Here is a 19480-nt window from a genome sequence, read left to right as displayed (position 1 = left end):
GTTAAACTGTTCGGCACTGTGCAGAAATATGCAATTAAATCTAAAACTGTTGCATAACAAGTAAAAGTACTTACATTTTTCATATTAAGTTTTTTTTTTTAAAGCAGTTTTAAGTAACAAGAGGAAAAAACTCTAATGCAACAGTAGTGGCCACATTGTAATCCTGCGGAGGATTAACCTCTAAGAGCAGGATATCCACTGATAAACCTTCATAAATCTGAAACACATGAACTCTCCGGGACACATGCAAACCTCAATCTGTCTCTGCGCTGCACACACACCCTGTACCACATGATACTGGCAGCAAACACACTCTGAACAGCATCCGACATGGTGCGAAACGAGTGCATCAGAGCTACTATACAATCCGACTGCTCCCTATATTAGAGGCTATTTCGGTCAGACTGTAAAGCTGATGTGATGTGTGAACTTTCACGGTCACTTAGCGTGGATGTACACAGCACACATCAGATCCTCTCCAGCACAGTGTGGTCCTAACTGGAAAGACGTGCAGTGAGGCACACTGGGACATTATTTCAGACATGGTTTCCCTTGCAGAGTAACAGAGGAGCAGCTTGAAGAGTCAGATGTAATCTGGGCTGACTGCTATAATCAGCTGCTGTCCTGCAGAGTGTGTCACGTCTCCAAACCACATCTTTTCTATTAGATATCATTTGAATGTTCCTCAGTGCCCCTCCGTCTTTATCAGATACAAATCTCAGTAAAGGCTGGGACATTTTCACACCCGTTTTCTCTAATTAAGAGCTGAAAAAGTAAATATGTCAGTGCAGACAGTTGTGTATTTGTAAATACTGCCAATGAGCTCCAAATGAGAGCGTTTACTGTAAATGGAGCCCAGTGGAGCTCGAGCTGATTCATTATTAAGGTTGTTAGCATTAAGACTGTCAACTTAACATTCCTGTTGCCCCTAATGTAATTGGGCCATTTCATTTCAGACTTGATTTATGCAGCATTAAACAGCATTAAAGCCTGAGGCGCCGGGCTCCCTCTCAGGGCTGCTGCACCTTAAAAAAAACTTGATTTATGCAAAAATCAAAAAGGTTAAGCAGCTAATTTCAGATAGAAATCAGAGAAATAACATTGACCTGTTCCTGTGCTGCAAAAGAGATTTTGTTCTTGATTTGTTCCTCACATCTGCGGAGCAAAGAGCATAAAGCCACAAATGTCTCAGCGACGCTAAGATATCAGAGAATGAACGATCCATCCGCGGAGGAATATGTTTCACATTTTTTAAGGGGCCCTCCAGGACTGAAAAAGCCATCTCAGGTCTTTTCTTTCATTGCAGTTTTGCTGTAAATGTCACAAACTATAAATAATTATGTTCTCAAAGGTTCTCCAGACTTTGAAATTGAGATAAATTGTGAGGTCGCTGCCAAATCTCACCCGTTATTACATAGCTTTATGATTTCTCCCCCTCTGGGATCCCAGCCGTTCACATTGATGAGATTTACAAGCCTGCTTTAGAGCAAAACTCGTGTATCTTTATGGCAGAATTAATGTACGCTGAATTCAATTACATGAATCTGAACTGTGTGCAGATTTGATTCAGACAATGTGAAACAGGCTGGGATGAGGCTGTTTGAAGTCTGGTTAATTAAAAATAGATATTTAAATATATATCTCTGTGAGTGGACGGCCCGCTGTCCCTCTGCTGGGTGTGGTGTGGGCGATTAATGAGGTGGTGGCTCACAGGAGAGATCCATCTGCACCCAGACAGTCCTAATGAACTACCAAGGTCCAGACATGGCACTTTATCTGAGGCCTTCACTTATGGCTTATGACATGCTGAGGAGGCAGGACCGCCGTTGTTTTGAATAGACTCGCCTTTAATGGTGACAAAGTGAACTTTTCAATCTACCAAAGTGCACTTCTGCCAATATCAGGCCTACTCCACTTCGCAATTTTGTCCCTTTCTATAGGGGCTCCTTTTGATGCCTTTGATGTGCTGTAGCACCATTACTGAAAATCTGTCAGAGAAAGGTTGTCATGTTCCCTTCCAATATGATGGAAGGGTAAAACATAATCTGCATGTAAAGGTGGCTGTGAATGCGCACTTAAGACGCAAGGCTGTCATCCCTCACCATGAAGGAAATTCAGGTGTAGTAAAGACAGCCTGAGTCACAATCATTTACAGCAGATAAATTAAGTTTTTACAGGATGAAAAATAAATGGAGAAATAGGTACAAAGTAAGCTTGTTTGGTTGCACAGCACATCCTGTACTGTAGTTTCAGTAATTGGCAAATGTACTCCTCTAATTTGTCAGTCACTATGAAAATAGCATCAGGAAACAAATGCAGGCTCCTCAGTTCCAGGCAACAACCAAAATGGATTTCATGAGCTGTAGCTAGCTAGCACAAGCTAATGCTAAAGCTAATCTCTTGGACTTGGGAAAGCGTCCCAAGCTGACTTTTAATGTTACCAGTTATAGACCGTAAAAAAAAAAGATGGACGGCATGACAGCTCCCTAAAAGTGAAGCCAAAACATCTCTATCGCCCCCTGCTGACTGGCTGCAGTATTGGTCATAAAGCCCGCCTCCTCCATGTTAACAGATTTGACATGAGTCAAACTATAAAATCAAAATACACGCCCGATAAATTTTTCTCAAATATAGTTTCCGTCATTGTAGTTAGTTCTTAGCATGCTGCTTCATGTCTCTACTGTGCAGTCTCAATGAGAGTAGATGGAGATGTGTCGTCCATCTTTGTATGCAGTCATTGTTCTGATTCATTTTAAAAGAAGAATCCTATAAATAGGTCTATTGTGCTTTGATGGCTACTGTACTGATGGATATTGTAATAAAAAAAATCCCTGACACAAAGGCAGCCTCGTCAGAACTTCATGATCTTGCCATAGAAATATAGGAGCATTGATTGTGTATGAAACTCTTTCACAGATATACTGTAAATAAAAGTGCAGATGTTACAGACAGTAATGATTGCTCTTTCTCTTTTATGTACCCCCAAGGCCAATAAAGCATTTATATTATAAGGAGCTCCTGAATGAAATGTGTTTTCTGCTGTGATAAGAAAATTGCTACTGTGAAAAGTGATCCAAAGTCAGTGGACAACGGACCATCACACCTGTACTAGCTTGGTGGACATCCCACTGTCACGATATAATAGTATGTAGATAAATATTTGCAGCCACAGCAGTCGCCCTGACACCAGTCTCAGGCCTTGAACCCTCCACCAGATTTTGGAGTTAGCACAGTTTCTTTTAGTAAGCTTTTTCTGCTGGCACATGCTTAACTTCTTCCTTCAGACTGTCAGGTAGTGAATTAGGATTCATCACTCCAAAGAACACGTTTGAACTGCTGCACAGTCCAGTTGAGGCGTGCTTTACACCGCTGCAGCCGAAGCACTGTGCATGGTGATGCAGTGAGAGTTTCTGTGCTGATGTGCATCAAGAGGCAGTTTGGCAGTCTGTAGTGTAGTGAGGGTTACTTCATATGATAGGCCATTTTTACACGTTTTAGGGCTCATTGGACTGCACTCTGTATGTATGTGTGCTTTACCACTTACTGTTACTGAGCTGTTGTTGCACTGAAGGATAAGAGCTCTTACAGTTGACCTGGGTGTTCCTAGTAGGGCAAAAATTTCACAATTTTCACACGTAACCAATTTTCACACTTGTAACCAATGTGGCATCATCAACAGTGCCTCGTTAAAGGTCACTGAGCTCTTTATGCAGCATTTTAAACTCTACATGTTTGTCTCTGGAGACCTCATGGCTATTCACTGGAGTTGATACATCTGTTAGCATTATGTGTTCCTGAAACACCTGGACACAGTAGTTAGTAGGGTAAAGATTTTTGGTCCCTATGTTCTAAACATGTATTTACTTAATCTGTGGCTACAAATAATAATACAGTTGGCTAATGATGTGCCTTTAGCTTCTGAGCTAATGCTGGGTTACTATTAGGTATTGCTTGACTAAGGACGTGCCTTTAGCTTCTGAGCTAATGCTGGGTTACTATTAAAGGAACTATAGTTGGCTAATGACGTGCCTTTAGCTTCTGGGCTAACGCTAGGTTACTATTAAAGGTATTATAGTTAGAGGTGCCTTTAGCTTCTGAGCTAAGGCTGGGTTACTATTAAAGGAACTATAGTTGGCTAATGATGTACCTTTAGCTTCTGAGCTAACACTGGGTTACTATTAAAGGAATTACAGATGGCTAATGACGTGCCTTTAGCTTCTGAGCTAACACTGGGTTACTATTAAAGGAACTATACTGTAGTTGGCTAATGACGTGCCTCTAGCTTCTGGGCTAAGACTAGGTTACTATTAAAGGTATTATAGTTTGCTAATGAGGTGCCTTAAGCTTCTGAGCTAACGCTAGGTTACTATTAAAGGTATTACAGTTGGCTAATCACGTGCCTTTAGCTTCTGAGCTAATGTTGGCTTACATTCTGGGCTTACACTAGGTTACTATTAAAGGTATCATAGTTTGCTTATGAGGTGCCTTTAGCTTCTGAGCTAACGCTAGGTTACTATTAAAGGTATTATAGTTGGCTAATCACGTGCCTTTAGCTTCTGAGCTAATGTTGGGTTACTATTAAAGGTATTTCAGTTGGCTAATCACGTGCCTTTAGCTTCTGAGCTAATGTTGGCTTACATTATGTATTACTTGGCTAATGACATGCCTTTAGGTCTTTAAGATCAAGTGTTTTGCTTTGTTATTTAGTCAAATGTGTCGATAAATGACTTCAGCTCTAAGCTTCTGTATTCGTCCCAGTATGCAGTACAACTAGAGCAGTCTGGTTTTTCATTTCAGATTCTTATGACAAACACCTGAATAGCCATTAAGTCATCACTGCATCCTCAATAGATGTCTTTTATTAATATGAAAAGAAGTGACATCAGCTGTTTGATGGTGTTTCCTTCAGGGCGACTGCAGCTCTGTTATTCTCTGTCAGAAGTCAAACCTGTCTTCACACTGCAGCTCTTCCTGATGAAAATCTGTCACCTCAGTATTGCTTTTATTAGACACGATGCTGACAAGAAGGGAAACTCTGCAGGTCTGCATTAGCATAGGAATGTCTGCAGGGTGGGGAAACAGATTGAGAATATGTCATTCCTGTGTCTGAAATAAACGTTTGCTGTGATGAATGCTGACAAAATGTATATTCTGTTTGGCTGTAAAGCAAGTGACATGTCAGTGAGAAGGTTGGATGTAAAGAGATAAGAGCAAAATGATGATGTCACTTGTATTCTCTTTTAAAATGGGTATTCATAATTAGTCTGACGTTGGAGCATCAGCTGTGAAAGGGAACAAAGGAGCGGCTCAGCTGGACAGAGCAAGCGGCTTCAAGTGACTGAGTGAACCCGCACACAGAGTGCACCTGACCCATCACTTACACACATGCTTACCGCGAGCTAGGCTTTCATTATAGCACACATTAACATTCACGCAGGCCTCCATTAGCAGTCCAGCAGACATTATTCAATGACACTTAAGTCCAGTTCAAGGTCCAGTGGCAACGATCCATTTTTACCACGGCCGATTTAAGCTCAGTCCGAGTGTGTGTGTGTGTTTGTCAAGATGACAATCCAACCTTGCTGCAGCCATGAGAGCAGTAACTGATGGTGATGATGTTTGCTGGTGACATAAGCTCACTATCTAACACCTGAGCTGCTCGAACTCTCCATTTTTAAAAGCTTCACTTTTCTTTATTGAATAAGTGAGTGATTTATTGGATTATTCGTATCTTAATGACGACTTTGTGACAATTATTTACAAAAAGGTTTACAGTAAACGTTTTACAGTTCTTGTTTTGCATTTCAAACTTTTTAGTTTATATTTAAATCACACATGCTACTAATGCCACTGATGACCAGTTCAGTTGCCGCAACTGTTTCTCGACCTAGCAAATTTGACCAATCACCCTATTTCCAGACACACATGAAGTCATTAACTTCATCAATATTCAACATATTTATAATGTTGCATAATCTTCGGAGATAATATCTTAATGTATTCCCGTAAAATTCGGTGTATGAGTCACACTTTTAATACATTTTTTTCCTCTAAAAAGTGGGCTGCATCCTACCAGTGCAACCAATATACCAGTATAAAATGCAGAGAGGTATGTTATTGTGTCATGGTATTTTACCCAGACGATGGCGCTATAATCGAGCTAAATTTATCGGTTGTTACAACGTCTCCTATTTACAGTTGCTGCAGTGCTGTTGTAAGCGAGGAAACTAACTAACTTGATTGTTGTTAACGCTTCGTCACAGACATGCACCGCCATGATCACCAGTGCAGCCGCCACCCTCACAACAATCAAGGTTACCGTAGGCTGCCAGCTACCACTAGCTACAGCACAGGAAGCTAGTGGGATTGCTAACTCGATACGGTGAAAACAGATGGTAGGCTGTAATATGTGTGTGTTTTAAATAAAAAATAAATTGAAATAGTGCTGAAATAACTTGTATACACGTTTTTATCAATAAATAGCCATAAAAAACATTTCTCTCTTGCATACCCCCAAAACAGACTGCGTCTTAAATTCCGGTGCAACACTATTCTGGATTTTACAGGACTCACTTACTTACTGTTCGTGTCAGCGCTGACTCCAAATAGTCATTGTACAGTGAGACAGTAATAATCGTGACTTTCATTGCAACTTTTTAAAACAGCTGCTGCGAAATCCGGCATTTTTGGCTGCAACAATCACAGAAAAATCCTGCAAAATCCTGGAGGGACTGAGTAGTGGCAGTGACAGAGCAGAGGGAGAGATGGGAAATTTTGCAGCTTAAATAGACCGCCTGTTGTGATTGTGGAAAATGAGACGTGTCAAGTGTGTATAACAGTGCAGATCGAGTTGTCTGCCTGAACTAGCTTGTAGGCGTCACTCCATTTGTGTTGAAATCATATCATATAATACATTGAAAGTTGCTCTTATGTAGAATTCACCCTTCCAAAAAATCTGCTTTGACTCTTTCTTCTGCTTTTAGTACATCCATACAAGCAACCTGTTTCCTTATGTGCATGCCCTGATTAAAATCTCTTTAACAAGGTAATAGTGGACATGCAATGCAGGAAAGTGTAATAGTAAAAGATGTATTATTGTAAGGGCAAATGATGTAATACCAATGCTTAACTAAATAATAGAGGAATTCACTAAAGGATTGTGTGGCCTTTGCGCCCGCAAAACCTGTGAGAATGACACAGAAAGAGTCCACCTTATTCTCTAAGCGCAGAGGGTAAAATGCACCCAGCGTCTCTGTGCTCCGGTGCCGTTTGCACGTATTTAAATGAGTCATTATGCAAACATTCAGGGACATTTAGCCCCTTCCTATAGCCCTTTTTACACTGCCAGTTCAAGGCGGGATTGTTACGCCTCTGTTACGTTTCGTCTTCTTTGAAGAACGCACGGAGGAATGGTGGGGCTAAGTCTTTCCGCCTCTGAGCCGCCATCGGAGGTAGTAACAGAGGCAAAACGGCAGGGCGGAACAGCGCCGTGTATGTGTGTATTTGAAGCGCACACCTCGCGCATGTTTAGCTTCCACAATGCACACTGGGGGGGCACTGTTTTGCTCAGTTGGTAGAGCAGGCACCCCATGTACAGAGGCTACAGTCCTCGTCGCACTGATTGCAGGTTCGACTCCCGGTCTGCCGATCATTTGGTGCATGTCATCCCCCACTCTCTACTCCCAACATTTCCTGTCTATCTTCAGCTGTCCTATAAATAAAGCCAAAGGCCAAAAAAATAATAATTAAAAAATTTAAAAAAAAACACACTGGGGCGGCTTTACGCCGGCGTTGCTTGGTCAAATGTAAAATGACAAAGATGGCATGAGGACGGAGCTTTATTACGGGGCTGAGGCGGAACAGCAGTGTAAAAAAGGTTTATGTAAATTACTCTCTTGGCAAAAAGCCTAACCTAATTCACATACACTAGCGCCAACAGCACCGCACTGTTAGAGTGAAAATTACCGTCTGCAGTGAGCTGGTGGTAACTGCAGCACAGTATGATAAAGGGCTGTCACACCCGGTGACGACAATTCCACCTTGTGTGTGATCAGAAAATGTATTTGTCTGTACGAACAATCTGTCAATAAAATCGGACCCTGAGACGGAGCAGATAGCGGGGGGGCAATTTATGGTGCTATCAGCGGCCGCAATTCATTCTTCGTGAATTCCCCCCTTAGTTTCCTGCTGAAGAGTAACACAGTATAGAGAATTAATCAATAACAATAAGTGTGCAAAAATTCAGCTCTCACAAATATGATAAAGCAATAAAATGAGGAATATATAGATTAAAATAATAAAGTTATGCCAGCTGAACAACAAAATGTCCGATGCCAAGATTTTTAAAGTAAAAACATCCAGCCAGAAAGAACAGACATCTAAAAAGTAGGTCAGCCAAACAAAAGAGTACATGTTGTGATATAATAAGAAGAGATTTAGGAGTTATTTTCTCAGTATGAAGGGAAATGTGCTTAAATTTAGCCTCCGTTGCTGCTGCAGAGGCCTTGAAATAAGACAATATGCACTGGAAGTTACAGAGAAAAACAGGATAGTGCTTAAACTAAGACATTCAGACTAAATGTACCACAAATGAATCAGATTCATTTATTTGCTGAACTTGTGTACCCGGCAAACAACATCAGTTGCAGTTGAAATGACTCACAGAGTGATTGACAATAAAAGAGTGAAGAGATGAAAGAAGCATAACATGAAATGCTCGACTTTGACGAAGACGTTTTGTACTTGTCAGTGTTGATCAAAATGCTTTATGATTCTCATAATTAGAGGTTGAAGCATTAAAAGAAACCTCAGGAACAAGTTAGAATTTTTCTTTTAAGATAATTGAGTGGCATGCTCGAACATAAACAGCCTGGTGAGAATAAATAGCTTCGTCAAAAAATAAAAAGCGTTTATTGCCATCATTTAAGATATTTCCTCTTACTTAGATGTTATTTCTTATTTTTCTTTGCAGTGAATTTTCCAGTTTTAAACACCTTTTTATTTTTTTATTTATGTGTTTATTCTCAGGGACAATGCACATTAATCAGCATCACTGTAGATGTGCCAGTGTGAGCCAAAAGGAACATTTTCAACTAACTGTCAAACTATGGAGCAAATAAAAATAAATATAAAAGCACAATTTAAAGCAGTAGGAATGCTTACTTTCATATCATATATTCAGGCTTCATTGTTTTTACTAGTCTCTGTTGTAGATAGATCAGTAAAGCACGCTGAATATCTTTCATGAATATATTTCATGAACTCAGACGGTAAAGTGGAAGTGTTTTAACGCTCTCTCTCTCCCTCCTCCTCATGATCTGCTTACAGAGCTCCTAAATCAAGAGACCTGATTGGTCAGTAGGTGGTAAGTTCATGTTGATCTCGAACATAACCTGCTCCTGAGCAGCATTTAAGGAACATTTGGAGTGGTCTCCATTTTTTTTCCAGAGCTGTATGGCGCAGACAGATGTCCCTGCCATTTTGACTCAATACTTCATGACTCCTTACGGTGGCGCTTATGACATTAATGAAGATAATGTGAGCCGAAATTAATTGTCCAAAGAAGTTAATCAGATATCTTGATGTATGGTAATATAATTGTCTTGCAATATACCAATTATTGCAGAATTGCTGTATAGTGATCAAGTATCATTGTTGTGGGCCATGTATATCCTATTGTACCATATCACACAGCATTGCATCGCATCATATTGTATCGTACCGCATCGCATCGCATTGTATCGTATCATATCATACCATATCTCATCACATCGTATCATACCATATCTCATCACATCGTATCATACCATATCTCATCACATCGTATCGTACCGTACCGCATCCCATCTTATCGTACCGTATCACATTGTATGGTACCACATCGCATCACATCGTATCGTATCATACCATATTGCAACGTATTGCATTGTATCGTATCGTACCGTATCGCATCACATCGTATCATATCGTATCGTATTGTACCATATTGCATCGTATCATTCTGCATTATATCGTATCGTATCACATCGTGTCGTATCACATCATATCGTATCGCATCGCATTGTATCGTGAGTCACCCTGCGACTCTCACCCCAATACTGTAACCGATTTTAAGAAATTATACTTTCACGAAGACAGGCTCTTGAAGATTGAAGCCATATCTGAATAAGTTGATAACCATGTTCATCCTTTGTTTAACATTTTTTTAATTAAGATGCAAACAGCATCAACATTTCTTTGACCTACAGCATTTAAACGCCTCATCATCCTCCTATAATGCAAAAGCAGCAGAGAGGAAGAAAGCGAGCTGAATGACGGCTCAACAGATGAGATAGCTGTGTCTAATCCTCTTCTTAAAGAGCTTCATTGAAATGACTGGGAGAGGGGAGGACAAGAGGCAAGAAGAAATGGGAGCATTGTGTATTGTAAAGCCATCACAGGGCGTCTTTGGTCGTCTCTGTGAAGTGACTTTGACAGCTCGGGGGATTAAGGAGCGGTCCAGCGTACACGGCCCAAACAGCAGGGATTAGACTAAATATGCTCACTCTTGTCTCTGGCTGCTTCACTTAGTAAATCAATAAAACATGATTTTACAACTGTAACTGAGCATGTGTTCGTGGTGAGTGTGTGTGTTGGGAGAGAAGGTGAGTTCATGAGACCAAGCAGTAAAAAATGCACCTGAATAAAAAGTGGAGAAGGGCTCCGGAGGGAAGGAGGAGCCAGCTGCCAAGTGTTGCTGCTTGCTGCTGCAGTTTGCTGAAAGCTCCTTTTTATGTTGTTCGAGACGCTGCGGCTCCGCTTAAAGCTACCCACAGCGTGATATATGACATCCATGGGAACGTTATTGTTAAAGGGCAAGAACTCAACTTGGACAAAAAATACAGGATGGCTCGCTGACATACTCAGGTTGCCAAGTAGACTTTGGGGAGCTAAAATTTATTCCACGAAAATCCCCTTTAAACATGTCATGCTTTGAGAAACTGCTGACATGAACAGAACCAAAATGTCTCTCGGTGTTCTGCCACAGTAATATAAAGCAACTATAAAATCATGCATTAAATATACAGTGTGTACTTTACCACAAATAACGTGATAACAGAAATCATTTCAAGCTTACAGCTCAAGCTTCTTTGTACTTTTAGTGCCTTACTCAGTCATGATCACGTAGCAGCTTCAGACTTTGTGGCCATTTTCCATAAAAAAGAGGGAGGGTGCAAAGCAAATGATTATCAACATACACTTTGCATCTGTGCATATTTGCAGGCAGTCAAAACCTTTCTATTTATAAGGCTGAGCTGTCAGAACTTATTATACGAGTGAATGGAAGGTCTGAAAAGAAGTTGTTGTGCGGAGGCGACCGGGTTCGCGGGGCAGCTCGTGTTCGAACTTACAGCTAATAAAGTCAATTAAAGTTGTTTTTCTGAGAAGTGAAAATTTTAAACCCACGTAAAAAAATATGTCATTAAGATCTGAGTGTAACCACCGGCAACCGACACTGATGTAGCTCTGCAGAATCACGCTACAAAATACTGACTAAAAGGTTTTATATTAAGCTGCTTCTGCTCTACAGCCAATCAGCATATTTCTTTATTCTACGCACTGTAGCTCTGTAGTTGCACCATAATCATTCTGAGTAGTGATCCTTTAATAGCGGCACGTCCAAACTAATCACTGAACCACCAGATTCACATTACATGTTTCCCAGACTGCTCCACACTTAAATAACCCCTGCACGACTTTGATTATAAAGTTGCAGCAGCGACGTCAAGTGTCTGTTTTCTTAAGGGAGTAGTTTCACAATTTGCTAAGTGGAACGAAAAGCTAAAGAGCAAATAAGTGGAGCTTTCCCCAACCCCCAAATCTGCCTTAATCCATAAAATTACACCTGTCACTAGAAAGTTAGATCTATTAAAACTCCTTCCTGATCCGGGAAGGAAAAACGCATTAAAACACACAAAGGCCTTCAATCAGCACTTAATTAACACAGCAACCTTTTTTTTCCCAGCGCTGGCAATCACTCCCCTATCTGCCAGATTAGCTTCAGGACGTGAATGCAGATAGGAAATGACCAAAACAACTCAGAGGCTGTGGCAGCGGAGAAAATAAGTATGCAAATAAAAGCCAGAGAGAGAGAGAGAGAGGGAGAGAGAGAGGGAGAAAGGGAGAGGGGAGGGTATATCGCAGTGTTCTATTAACTTTCCCCTCCCCACAGTGGTCTCAAAGATATATCCAATGGCCTTCATGTCAAGTCAAGTGCATCATTTCAGCAGAGGGAACATCACTTAGATAACCACTCACACTGCACGTTTCACTGCCTGTGTATCTCCTGTGAAATGTGGACAACCACCGACGGTAATGTAAAGGACTACAAAGCTTTTTTTATGAGATTGAACCACTACTATGTAAGTGATGGTGATAGCTCAATGGTTGCATATCACAAAAGTGAGAGTTTGTAGCAGCGGGATTATGGACTCAAGTAATCGTTAATGTAACAAATAATGCATGCATACAATCCAGCAATTTATAAATGTAGCATAATACTTCTGCTTTGTGATCTAAAGAAGAGGATAGCATACAGGAGGCCTCATGTCACTAAAAATCATAAACGAAAGAGAGTTCATTTGGAATATTTGTACACAAGTTAGAGCTGCAATAACAAATATGACCCTATTAACATGGGAAAACATGACTGTAATATGAAAGGGGGCACCAGTTCCCTTTAGCTCTTCATGTTTCAGCTCATTGTTTTCATTTCATTGCCCCAAACATTAATGTTTTGATTCAATCAAACCACTCTCAACAGCAACCATGCTCAACCACCATGATGCTACCTATGCTAACGGCCCCAAATGGCAGAAGCACAAAGTAAGCCTGTTAGACGAAGTTAGCTAGCAGGTGGATAGAATCCAACATTTACAACAGATTTCACTCCAAAAATGGTGGAGACCAAATCTGAGCTTGAAGAAGAGGGAAATCTCGACTTTCTTACACCAGATGGGCAAAAATGTCTCCCAATAATTCCTAATGTTGCTAGCATGTTCGCATGTCAAGGTAATGTTAACAGCTTGTACTGTTGTTTAATTTAAACTTTAAGATGGTGGCTTTTAGGAGACTTTAAACAAATCAGTAAAAAAAAAAAAGATGCAATAAGACATATTTTGTATTTATTATTTAAAAAAGGACTTTGTGTAATGAGAAAGGGGTTGTATGTATTGCCGTAGCCACAGATAATTATACCTAATGTCTGTAGCTCCACACAGTTCTTGGTTCATGTTAGCCTCTCTCAGTTCTTTGTTTTGATTTTATTGCCTAAAACTTAAATGTTTTGATTCAGTCACACCACTCTCATATAACTCTGAACAGCAGCACAGGCAGCTATGCTAAACCAACAAGGTGCTACCTATGCAGCCAAATCGCAGAAGTACAAAGTAAGCTAGCTGCTGAATACAATCAGGCATTTAGCAGCTTAGATTTCCCTTTAAAAATGGTGGAGACCAAAAATGAGGTAAAAGAAGAGCGAGGTCTGGACTTACATTCATGAGGCGTGCTAAAAAAAAAAGACTCCATAATAATTCTAATGTTGGTCATGTAAATGGCCTGTTTGCTAGCATGTTCGCTATATTAACAGTTTGCTGCTGTGCATAAAAGTAACAAGTAGGCTACTATGAATTCCTGCAGGTTTATTTACTTGTACTGTACTTGGAAAAAGGAAGGACATTGTTTGGAGATGTTCTGTTTGATATTCTTTTATATCTTTGTATCTTTCATAGAGTTGTCTTTTTCTAAAGTGAAGTAATTTATCTGCTGACCTTTGCTGGTCGTAGCCCGACTCCTTCCTGCGGCAGTGCAGAGTCACCACGCGGTGGCCTTCACTCCTCACATCCTGGCTAACAATCCACTGAGTGGGGTTGCTGGGGCGAGCTCCGAGAAAGGTCACTCCTTCTTTCAACTTCACTCTGCGGAGAAAGAAAAGACATGTTTATGAATGTATAAGTCTGAAGGATTCGCTTCTGTTACCAAGAAGATCCTCATTTCTGTGTGTCATTGGATGTTTCCAGCTGATCCATGCAGAGCAGCTGCGTCCAGACAGACAATGAGTTTTTTTTCTCCTTCCTTTTTGTAATTCTGTCAAGCAATACATTACCCAGATGGTTCACCGCACTGTCTTGTCTTTAAAAGATGTCGCAGCTGTTGTCTTGGTTTTGATCAAACTGGTTTTGTTTCCCAGGAGGACAATTGACTGTTTTAAACATGTGTGTTGATTTTGTATTCCACAGGCCAATCTAATAATCAAAACTGAGCAAACACCTGCTACTTTAACGTGCAGTTAATAGATCCTTAACCATCTCTTTTTTAATCTAGTTTGTTTTGACTCCAAAAATCAGCTCATTAAAAAACAATACTTTGGGATCTTATGGCATAAAAATAAAATGTGCTATTCGGCCTAAAATTAGGTTACTCTAAAACTGAGATGTAACTATGCCATTGTGTCACTCCTCTTCCACCTTTACCTCCATCAGTAATGCATTCATTCTCTCTTAGCCTGAAAATGACATTCTGAAAAGATGTCTTTGACTGCAGCAAAATTACAGCGTCAATGTCCTTGGCTCGGCGGACTACAAAGGAGGAAAATGTCCATAAAAAAAAAGACTGTGAATGAAAATGTCTTTAAAAACGATAGCGCACAATGTAAATCCAGTGTACAGTAATTGATTTGAAGCAAAAGTGTTGACGTAAAATAGATTTAGACTAATGCTCAATAACAGAGCAGAGAACGTGTGTGATTGTGCCTGAAAGTGACAGCTCAGTCCGAGGATTGAAGAGAGGACTAAATTATGAAAGAAGGCCCAATCACTTTCCCTGTCCGATCCATACCAGGCTGGCAGATGAGACCAAAGATAGGACGCCGCTTTCATCTTGAATTTGTTGCTGCACTTAAACATGCACTATGCGATTGCTTGTCTGCATGCCAATGAATATATCTGCCCTCTCCAGTCAAGCCTCTGTCTGTGATGTGAGAGTTTATCATGTTGTGAAGGAGGTTATAAGCTGAGTGAAAATGGGTAATATGACAGATGGTGTGCTTCCCTTCTCTATAAGTATGAAGATACTATGGGTCACTATGAATGTGCGTGTTCTCCGTGTGAGTACGTACGAGTGTGGTTGCATTTTTCCATTGCACTTTCATGATGATTTGATGTCTTTTTGCCAGCTGCTTCCCCTCTCTGTTGTATATGCATGACGGCCTGCAGACTTTTATAGACTCTGCCACAACATCACGTTTACAGACAACACAATAATTTTGTCTTTTGGAGTCAGGCTGCGTCAGTCCAAGAAGCAATAAACCAATACATTCTTGCCTTGACTTGACTGAGACACATGGCTTCATATTCGACCCCTGCCACCTTGTTTGCTGTCTTTCACAACTTACTTTCTTACAATCTTACTTTAACTGTAAGATTACTATTCTACCCCACGACAACAACAAGCATCTGGCTTATGAATGAAAGTAAACCTTGAACCATTCGGCCTCACTTAGGAGTGAAGTTCGTTCTGCTGTTTGCTTCCCAGTAGGTAGGAAAAAAGAGAATGAGGAATTTAATAGCCCAAAACACACACACACCCACAGGTGTCACAAATGTCATTTAATTCTCCTGACCAGAAAATACTATAAAGGTTTACATGTCATGTTTAAAGTTACATACAACACGCTGTACTCTGCACTGGTGACCATTATTATATAAAAAATTAGTTGTCAAACTGCGTAGGAGAGGGCTGTGACGACAATCTGTTCCCCACGTGTCTCATCCTTACTGTTGTTTTTCCTATTATCCACACAACACCCCACTCACCATATTTTCACGTGTGCATACACACTATCACTACTGATTCCCACACTTTATTTGGATTTAAATAGATCGATTATTCTGTTGCAGTATCTTTTTTTAACCTCCCTTTATCTGTCGTTGGTTTTGAGCCAGCCGTGAGCCAAAACAAGTCTGACATGCTATTTTTTGTTTTTTGGTGACGTGAGCCACAAAGCCTTTTTTTGTCCTCCAGTTTGACTGACTAAGGCCAGACTCAGAAAATAGATTGATTGGGCTGCTTTTTTACCCAATTCTCCCCCCTTCATTTGGGGGAGGAATCTTGTTGTGGCCTTCTATTGGTACCCATGTTTGGCCCAGATCATCTTCTGTGTCAGGGTTTTGCAGTTCCAATCTTACAGCTCCCAAATGGGTCACAGAGTCATATAATCTGACATCCACATAAAATCTAACATTTTTGATATTTAGCCTTTTAAATCTGGATTATTATGTCAGTGCTTTCCAAGCGAGACCACGATAGCCAATTAGAGATAGAAGGACAGAAGTTGACATAGCTGCTGACAGTTTCCAATGTGAAACATTGGAGCTCCTGAGGCTAACGTTAGCTAGCAACCCCCCAAACATAATCTCATGAAGACTTATTAAGCATTCTGTCCAAATATCTTTGTCTTTTTGGCAAACCAGGCAGTGGCACACATGGGGTCAGAAGGGAACAAAGCCAAACAACCAACAAACAAAGCACTTCGGGAAACTGTTTGGAAAATTTGGGAAAATGTTGCAAAGCAAAGAACCCACAAATACGAACAAGGACAATCTTGCGGGGGAGCAGGTAAAATCAGAGAGTATATGAACAGGGTTCAATAGTAACTAAATCAGGGGCAGGTGAGTAATGAACACAGGTGCGGATAATCAAGAGACCAGGAGACACAAGAGCTGTGTCTTAATTCAGAGGCTACATCCTTCGAGGGACGAGGTCTACAGAGGATGAGTCAATCGTAGCCTGCATAGATCGTTAAGGCCGAACTGAAATGAGACGGTCTGGTCTACAGATGATATTCTGTTTGCGTCACCAGCTGTTCCCGCCCTTAACCTTGTGTCACCAAACGTGGCTCCTGACGCCTAGCAACAGGTAGCTAGTGGGCTAACTAGCTAACACAACTAGCGCCACGTTATTCAACCTGTTATTTCAGAGATAATTTGTTTCAAGGCCCCTTTTATTCATTTAACATTTGTATTGTTAGCTAGTTGATTGAGTTGAAACCAGGGACTGTATAAAAAGATGGATGACATCTCTAACGCCCCCTGCTGACTGGCTGCAGTTTATGTCATAAAGCCCGCCTCCTCCATGTTAACAGATGGGACATGAGTCAAACTATAAAATCAAAATAAACGGCAAATACATTTTTCTCAAACATGGTTTCTGTCATTATAGTTAGTTCTTATCATGCTGCTTTACATCATAGAGTTCATTTTTCTGATTGGCTAATTGGCTTCAAATACTGTACGTCTTTCGAAGGATGCGGCCCCTGAACTGGGACACAGCTATGGGCAGGAACGACAGGAGAAGTTAGTCTTTAAAAATAAACAGATCAGTAATAATAGCAATCAAATAATTTCAACTTCATGTAAATAAATGGTTTGATTCCTTTTAGAGTTCCTACTGACCACAGAGGGGGCAGCCACAATGTACTATATATCTGCAACCTCAGAAATCCTCAGTTTTCAGTCAGCTAAAAGGCTTTATTTATATTTCTGTTCACCCTCCCATGACTGAAAGCAACAACACTGCTTGCTGAAGTATATTGGAAAGAAGCAAATCACCTCAGCTTGTTTACTTTAGTTGAGACAGGTGGAGGAGAGGTAACTACACCAAAAACTTAATGACAACACTTCATCATGGCCTGCACGGACATCACAAAATAAAAGCTCAGTGTCAGTCCAAGGGTGGATTTTTTTTCCACTAAATGGAAGATCCACTGTTAACGGCAGAGTGAAAGGAAGTGCTGAGGAGGAACTTACAGGCTGTGAGCATGCGACTGTAACACAAAGAGCTCGAGCACAGCCCTCCTCCGGTCCCGGGGGGTGCAGGGGGGTCTTGTATCTGGTTTCTTTTCACTTCACTGGTCAGGATGTCTATCAGTGGTTTCCAGTGAGGCTTCAGAATGTTTTAAACACAGTCGAGTCTCAGAAGGAAACCAGTCATTACTCCACCGACCATATCCTGCGCACATATCCAGAGCACATGTTGGTACGGTTGGAGTGTCTTTTATTGACTTAATGGTCAATTTGGCCTTCTAACCAGCCAGCGTAGCAGCCTCCTGCAGGTTAAAGAGCATTCACCCCATACTACAGACTATTATTATTCATGCTGTAACCAAAGCCAGGGTTATACTCCGCATATTTATCAAAACTAATGTTCACCAGAGTAGAGTCATTAAACTCCAAGCATGATTTTAACAACCCTTTAAGTGTATACGGCAATGCTAACTCGTGTTTCAGGCTACACTGAGTCACATTAGTGCTTTGAGCTCACATGGTGATGTAAAGCTGGTATAATGTGTGAAATACAGAAGCTTTGTCACAGACCACAACATGTATCCTTCAGCATCTGCATTAGAAGCACCAAGTTCTCAACTTGTGAACCCATCTGCCGCAATGGCAGAAGATCAGAGAAACAGCTCCTGGTGACGGAGTTCAAAGGCTGAGAGAATCCAGTTTGTGTTGTGGTCGCTGGCGATGGATGGGCCAAACAACAAAGGACATTCACCCTTGGAGACCAGGGTTTGAGTCCAATGTGAATTACTTTTGTAACCTACGCCATGATTTTTCCATAACCATGTAGTTTCTTTTTGCCTTAATCTAACCAAACAGAAGTTAACCTCGTGTTAGACAGGAAGAAGAACAGGCGCTACCTTTGGTGTCCATAAGAGACGCCAAAGGGTTGTGACAGAGCATACAGGGATGAGAAGGGGTTGAATGTTTACCACGTGTACCTTCATAGCTTAGCATTTTAGCATGCTTAACAGTTCAACTGAAGCTAATGGGAATGTCATTAGCTCTGCAGGTATTTTGTGATGAACCAAATCATTGAACAAACTAAAATTTGATCCAATGAAAATGTCTACAAGCTGTTTAAATTCAGCCTGAGGGGGAAATGGATTTCCCGACCAAATTTGGTGCCGGTCCATTGAGGAAAAGTCATCATATCTACAATTCTGCAGGATTCATCCCTATCGAATTATAAATGATTTTCACGGACTTCCTTCCAAGGGCAGTTGAGATACTTTCAGTCAAGACCAAAGAGTTGAACCGACACCTTAAGACAATTCGACAAAATTGCCAACTCACTGTACAAATAAATTATTTATGCTTTAGGCAGCAGCGTGTTTCATTTCTCTCAGCTTGTTGTTTTATGTAAACATTGAATACAACTTGACTGTGTCACTGTTTGTGTGCCATTTTAGGACACAAATAAGGAGTGAAGTCAAGGGCATTAGCTAGATGCTACATGGAGACTTAATGCTCTGAATACCAAGTACTACACAACTAGACAACCCACAGAGGGAAGCAGAGACGCAGTATAAAGAGAAAGCAGAGTTTGGATGACAGTTTAAAAGTTACTCTAAACCCAACTCCTCAAAACTGTCAGCAACCGT

At 40.8% G+C, this 19480-nt stretch overlaps 1 protein-coding gene across 1 annotated transcript in view; it reads right to left on the bottom strand.

Annotated features, from left to right (window-relative positions):
* Positions 1-19480, bottom strand: part of LOC138610152 (transmembrane protein 132C) — a 178482-nt gene that overhangs the window by 74509 nt on the left and 84493 nt on the right. The window contains exon 3 of the mRNA XM_069682860.1: positions 13809-13955. Within this exon, the coding sequence (XP_069538961.1) occupies positions 13809-13955 (147 nt within the window). The remainder of the gene's footprint in view (positions 1-13808; positions 13956-19480) is intronic.

The sequence above is a fragment of the Semicossyphus pulcher genome, unplaced genomic scaffold (genome assembly GCF_022749685.1).
Source record: "Semicossyphus pulcher isolate SPU_LCO1_2020_fin unplaced genomic scaffold, fSemPul1.0.p SCAF_6, whole genome shotgun sequence".
Lineage (NCBI taxonomy): Eukaryota > Metazoa > Chordata > Actinopteri > Labriformes > Labridae > Semicossyphus > Semicossyphus pulcher.
Note: the sequence above shows the minus strand (reverse complement) of the source record. Positions and strands in the feature narration are given on the sequence as shown.